The 7,083-nt window shown below is 37.6% G+C and overlaps 1 protein-coding gene across 1 annotated transcript in view; it reads right to left on the bottom strand.

Annotated features, from left to right (window-relative positions):
- Positions 1–7,083, bottom strand: part of LOC128248071 (uncharacterized) — a 65,246-nt gene that overhangs the window by 34,114 nt on the left and 24,049 nt on the right. The window contains exon 2 of the mRNA XM_052968474.1: positions 5,313–5,357. Within this exon, the coding sequence (XP_052824434.1) occupies positions 5,313–5,357 (45 nt within the window). The remainder of the gene's footprint in view (positions 1–5,312; positions 5,358–7,083) is intronic.

The following is a 7,083-nucleotide window of genomic DNA, read 5'->3' on the forward strand; positions in this document are numbered from 1 at the left end:
AAGTGGGCTGGCTACACCCCTGGCAGGGGCCTTGGATTTTGTTCTCACTTGGCTTGCCGGGTCTTCTAACGCACAGCATATTTCCAAAGGTCTCGGTCAGAAGTCATCGCCTTGGTGAGGCCCAATGTTCGAAGGTCGTGCCTCACCACCTCAGCCCAGGTCTTCCTGAGCCTACCTTTTCCACGGGTTCCCTCAACTGCTAGGGTGTGGCACTTTTTCACACAGCTATCCTCATCCATTCTCGCCACATGACCATACCAGCACAATCGTCTCTCTTGTACACCACAACTGATGCTTCTTAGGTTCAACTTTTCTCTCAAGGACTGTCTAGTATGCACACTGACATTACACATCCATCGAGGCTTATGGCTTTATTCCTTGTGAGCCTACGCATGTCCTCAGCAGTCACGACCCATGTTTCACTGCCATGTAACATGGCTGTTCGTACACATGCGTCATACAGTCTGCCTTTTACTCTGAGTGAGAGGCCCCTTGTCACCAGCAGAGGTAAGAGCTCTCTGAACTTTGCCCAGGCTATTCTTATTCTAACAGCTACACTTTCGGCGTACCCTCCCCCACTACTAACTTGGTCACCTAGATAGAGGAAGCTATCAACTGAGTCTAGTTTTTCTCCCTGGAATGTGACCAAAGTTGTTTTCTGCACATTTTCAGTGTTTATTGCTCCTGAACATCTGCTACATACAAAAACTAACTTCCTAGTTAACCTTCCTTTGATATTGCTGCACCTCTTATGTGACCATAGCTTGCACTGGGTACATCTTATAGAGTTTCTACCTATGCCTTTTCTACAGATTGAGCAGGGCTCTCTACTTGAAGGGGTTTGTGTTTTGTTTACCTTCCTACTTATTAGGACTTTGGTTTTAGCTAGGTTGACTAGCTTCCACACCTGAAACTTCTCCTCTAGTTCTGATAGTGACTCAGCAAGGTCACCAGCATAGAGGAGCTCCCAGGGGCATCCTGTCTTGAATTCCTTTGTTATCGCCTGGAGGACTATGATAAATAGAGGTGGGCTGAGGACTGAACCTTGGTGGACCTCTACCTCTACTCGGAATTCTTCACTGTACTCATTGCCAACCCTCACCTTACTGACAGCGTCCCTGTACATGGCTTACACAGCTCTAACTAACCATTCTTCTATCCCTAGTTTCCTCATTGACCACCAGATAAGGGATCGGTGGACCCTGTCAAAGGCTTTCTCCATGTCAACGAAAGCCAGGTACAGAGGTTTATCCTTGGCTAGGTATTTCTCCAGCAGCTGTCTTACCAGAAATATAGAATCAGAGGTGCTTTTGCCTGGCACAAACCCAAACTGCATCTCATCTAAACTGACTCTCTCCCTAATTAGTTGGGCTATGACCCTCTCCGTGACTTTCATTACCTGATCTAACAACTTGATACCTCTGTAATTATTTGTATCTAAAGCGTCACCTTTACCTTTGTAGCAGTTGAGAAGGAACTAAAAAAGGTTGGAAGACATGGAGGTAATTGAAAAAGTAGACTACTCAGAGTGGGCGGCTCCTACTGTATATATAAAAAAGAAAAGCAAAATAAGAGTATATGTGGACTTCTCAACAGGTCTTAATGGTTGTTTAAAAAATTACAACTATCTGCCTCCAAGGCCAGAAGAAATATTTGCTAAGTGCAATGGTGGGAAAATTTTTTCCAAGCTGGATTTGTCAGAGGTCTACCTCCAATTATTGGTAGATGAGGAATGTGCTAAAGTATTAACAATTAATACTCATAAAGGTCTGTACCATTTCAAAAGACTGCCATTTGGGGTTAAGGTCACACCAGCAATATTTCAGCAAGTGATGAACACTATGCTAGCAGACTGTGAGTTTGTGGTCCCATACTTGGATAACATATTGATCAAAAGTGAATTGAGGGATCAGCATATTGAACATACAAAAAATATTTTTAAAAGAATAAGTGATTATGGATTTAAAGTAAGGGAAAATAAATGCAATTTTTTTAAACAAAAATAAAGTATTTGGGACAGGGGATTGATGAAAACGGATGAAAACCAGACCCTTCTAGGATCGGTGCAATAAAAAATATGCCTGCTTCCACTAACAAAACAACATTACAAGCATTTTTAGATCTGGTAAGTTATTACCAGCTGTAAATACCTAAAATGTATGAGCTAAGAGCTCCGTTGAATAATTTGTTAAAGAAAGACATGAAATGTGACTGAACAAACGAATGTCAGAAAGCATTTGAGGAATTAAAAAAGAGATTAACATCAGAGTTATTATTAACTCATTTCGACCCAAACCTGAAAATAATTGTGGCATCAGATGCCAGTGAATATGGTATAGGAGCTGTGATATTGCATAAATTTAATGATGGTAAGCTCAAAGCTATTGCACATGCATCAAAAGTTCTAGTAGCAGAAAAAAACTACAGCCAGATCGAAAAGGAGGCTTTATCATTAATTTTTGCAGTAAAGAAATAAATTCCTACACTGTAGGAAGTTTACACTGCAGATTGATCACCAACTGTTACTGTCTATTTTCGGTTCATAAAAGGGTATCCCCATGCATTCAGCAAACCATTTACAGCGCTGGGGGACTACCCTGTTGAACTATGATTTTCAGATGGAGTTTTTGCCATCAAAGAAAATGGGACACACAGACGGGTTGTCTAGGCTAATTCCAAAATATAAGGAACCTTTTGAAGATACAGTGATCATACTTTGTGCAATGTAGTACATGATTTGTTGGTAATGCTAGAAGAAATTAAATTAAAATTGAAAAAAGATATGTTCACAAACAAGATTAAAAAAATACTGTTGCAAAGTAATATGAAAAATAATATAAATGAGCAGAATGCAGGTTCAAAGCATTATTCAGTATGTGATGATGTATACACAATTGGTGGTAATACCTGAAGCACTGCATGTAGGACATCCGGGGATTGGTCAGATAAAAAGCCTCATAAGGAGTTATGTGTATCAGTCGAATATGGACAAACAAATTGATAGACTGGTAAAACAATGTAGGGGATGTGCTATGGCAACAAAGGCGCCCTCAATGCAGATACAGCCATGGCCAAAAACAGATTCAGCATGGTCTAGACTGCATGTGGATTTTGTAGGACCAATAAATGGCTATTATTATATCATCGTGGTGGATAGCTATTCAAAATGACCTGAAGGGTGTAAATGTTCAAGACCAACCACAAATGTGACTATTGACATCTTGGAAGAATTGTTTGCTCATTATGGAATGCCTGATACGATCATGTCAGATAATGACACACAATTCATGGTGAAGAAGTTCAAAAAATTCTGTAAGCCAGTCCAGATGAAGCATGTATTAACTCTGCCACACCTTCCAAGGTCAAATGGGTTGGTGGAAAGATTCATCGACACATTCAAGAGAGCCTTAAGAAAGACCAGACAGGAAGCTTTTGAAGATAGAAATATGACAAAGTTCTTACAGAATAACGCCAAATCCAAATACAGAGTCAGATAGGTCACCTGCAGATTTGATGTTCTCCAGAAAGGTTTGTTCTGTGTTTGACAAATTGTTGCCAAGTAGGAAATGGAAAACACAGAATTTGGGAAGTAGAACGAAATTTTTTTAAATAAGTGATGTAGTGTATTTTAAAATGAATTAAAATGGAAAACAGGACTGGGAACAAGGTAATATAACTGGATGTTTGGGTAATGTGGTGTACATGGTAAAAGGACCAAAATATGAATATAAAAGGCATTTTAACCAACTAAAGAAAAGATATACCAAAAATCAAGACAGGCGAGAAGTGAAGCAGAACTGACACATAGGTCGAACAAGAAAAGAAATGATGGAAATTAACGCCAAGAGAAAGAGATATGCCAATTTCTCATCAAAGAAATAAAATTATGATAAAAATTAAAGAATAAATAAATGAATAAAAATAAAGGACAAAGCCAATCTCAAAGGGGGGAGGTGTTGTGTGGAAGTAGAACACTCCTATTTGGTTGGCTCCTAATGGACTGTGCCATAATATAAATGGACATGTGCAGAGAGTGTGGAGAGAGCCTGTGAGCTGTGTAAAGCCGAGAGTTGCATATTATCAAGTGTAATTACAAGTATTGTGTATCTTGAGAAGAATGATTTGTGAGGACGTTATTTACTATCCTGTTATATCATACGTCGAACATGCAATACAACAATCACTTAACCACAGGGTGATTAAATTTAGCATAGCCCTGAAAGCCTTTCAATTTTCAGAGTGAGACACTGGAAGGGTCTGAGCAGCATTTCAGTCTACAAACAGTGACAGGTGATTTCTGGAAACTTTAAAGCCTGCTACTGATGTTTTCCTTTAGGAATAAAAGTCCTAGTAGGGTGTACTTCTAGAAAAACCCAGTTTTGTCAATACCATTCTGGTGTATTGCCACTTTCAGTAATTATTCTCTTAGTTCTTTGGGATAAAGAGTAGCAGCCTCTGTATCAATGCTGACAATTTCACCAGTCATGTTAATGTGCAAATTAAAACCTTTCAAAACCATTCTTTAAGACTAAGAAAGGGCTTTGCATTAGAAACTGCAACTTCCACTTTCTGTAAATCATCATACAAACTTTTAGGTTTTACTCCAATGATTATCATGTTAATTGGCATTTTACATATCTGATTGTCAATTTAGACAACAGCTTCTGCATCAGACCTTTGTCTATGAAAAAATGTTAGAGCACTTAAATTAGTTGCTGCTTAAGCACTTGGCCAACAGCTACAGTGTTGAGTTTCCATCTGCATAAAACCTTTGTAGAACATCAGGATTAACATCAAACACAATCCCTTTATAGCATTTTGCACTACTACATTCACTTTCAATTAACAGTACTTTCTAGTCATGTTGAGTAAGAGTAAAGCACATATCTGACACCTTAACACTTCAATCCAGCAGTAGTAGCTATAAACAAGAAATCCACATGAGAAAGTAAAACAGCAACAGCCAAGGAAAGTAATTATGTTCTACATTGGCAAAATGTTCCAGTCGTATCACATCAGATGCAAAGATATAGATGAAAAAGCAAAAGAGATGGAGGACTAAAGTGAGAGGAAGTACTATTTGATTAAGTTAGCAGCAAGACCCAAGTCAGTTGAGTTGGTGTTGCACAAACAAGGTGAAGAAGTTTCAAAGGAGGAAGTAGATGCTAACAAACATTTTGAGGTCGGTGAAAAATAAGGTCAGTTGAATTAGTGCATGTAAAAGTTAAGTTTGAGTGGAGGAGAGAACTAGTAGGTGCTGGTAATGTCCAAAACAAAATGTGTATATTGCTTTTAAGATTATAAAATTTTACCCATATTTCCAGAAGGGGTCAAATCTTTGGTGATGCGGAGTATACCTGTAATTATAAAGTTATAACAATAATGTTAATATGGAGGAAATAAAATGGAAAAGAAACAAAACAGATAACCATATCTATCTATCTATCTATCTATCTATCTATCTATCTATCTATCTATCTATCTATCTGTCTATCTATCTGTCTGTATACACACACACACACACACACACACACACACACACACACATACATACATACATACATACATACATACGCACACATATATACTTACATGCACACATGTGAGCACATAGGTACAAAACAAGATGGAGAAAATAGCACTCTAGAGGTAGAGAAAAATAGCTGAAAATCTTCACAGTCTGTTTAGTCTAAGATTCATGTGACTGATCATCTGACAGTAGTGAACTTTTGGAACATTAAGATAGTTTAGAAGCATAAACCTATCTTTAATAGAGAGATCTTCAGCAAAGTTGTATCTTGTTATAACTAGCAAGAAGTGGTTTTGGAAAACCCTCATCTGTATCACCAAGCCTTAAGAGAAAAACAAAATGAAAGTATTTTTTTACAAACATCCAGTCATCCTCGATGCATCTACCAATATAACCAGGAGCTTCCTGACCTTCATTAGGCAGCATTTTCTTAGAACCTATAAATATCATAAACTTTTTAATTCCATAATGTTAAGATCAGCTATTCATGTTTTGATAGCATCAATTCCAGCATTACACACTATAATAGAAACAAATATCCTTCTACACAATTTCCATTCAAGATTCACACTTGTAACTTCCGAAATCATACCAGATGTTCACTGGGAGAATTCTATCTCTCAAAATCTGTGGTCTGTAGAGTCACCCTCTCACTACACAATAGTATTACAAGACATCATATGAGCATGACAGCCAATAACTTTAGGGGAAGATACTCGCAGCACATGTCCTACTTCTGATGTAGGGACAGGGAGAAATCCACCACCTTGTCCTGCTTCAGCTGGAGATTCTAGCATCACAGTAACACCTCAACCAACATCAAATGGAGTATGCTTGACAGGCCACACTTTATTTACCAATAATTCCCAACTCTACCCCTGAGAAAGACTGCACATAATCCAAGAGCCTGTTGTATCCATTAATAGAAGGATAGATATTTCATATCATTGTTATAGGCGATACGTGCTTTTGATATATTTCAAATTATTGATACATAATAATCTTGATACATCAACTTAAATTAAGCTAAATTATGCATGCTACTTGTGCAGAGAATATCACCTTCCATGTCTGCAGTTCTGGGGTTGCTGGCACAACAAATATTGTGCATCAATGATTGAGTGAAATTGACATTGTGCCTGCTTTTTAATCCATTATTTGCTCTCACTGAGTTATCACTACACCAACGTGATAAGAACTGACCAGTAGGCTTAAATTATCTCTGTAATAAAGAATCCATTTTGTGTTTTCTTTACTTTTCTTCCAAATGTCTGAAGTGATGGATATGCTTTCACATCCATAAAACTTTGTAACATGAAAAATGAAATCAAACTATTACTCAGAATTAATACACCTCCAACTATACATATTGAGTGCCACTCCTGTTTGTTCACTCACTAGTATATATGTGTGTGTCTATGTGTTTGTGAGTGTGTGTAAAAGAGAGAGAGAGAGAGCGTGTGTCTGATTATATATATACACACACATGCACATGAGCACATATGCACTCATATATATATATATATATATATATATATATATATATATATATA

Source organism: Octopus bimaculoides, chromosome 6 (genome assembly GCF_001194135.2).
Source record: "Octopus bimaculoides isolate UCB-OBI-ISO-001 chromosome 6, ASM119413v2, whole genome shotgun sequence".
Lineage (NCBI taxonomy): Eukaryota > Metazoa > Mollusca > Cephalopoda > Octopoda > Octopodidae > Octopus > Octopus bimaculoides.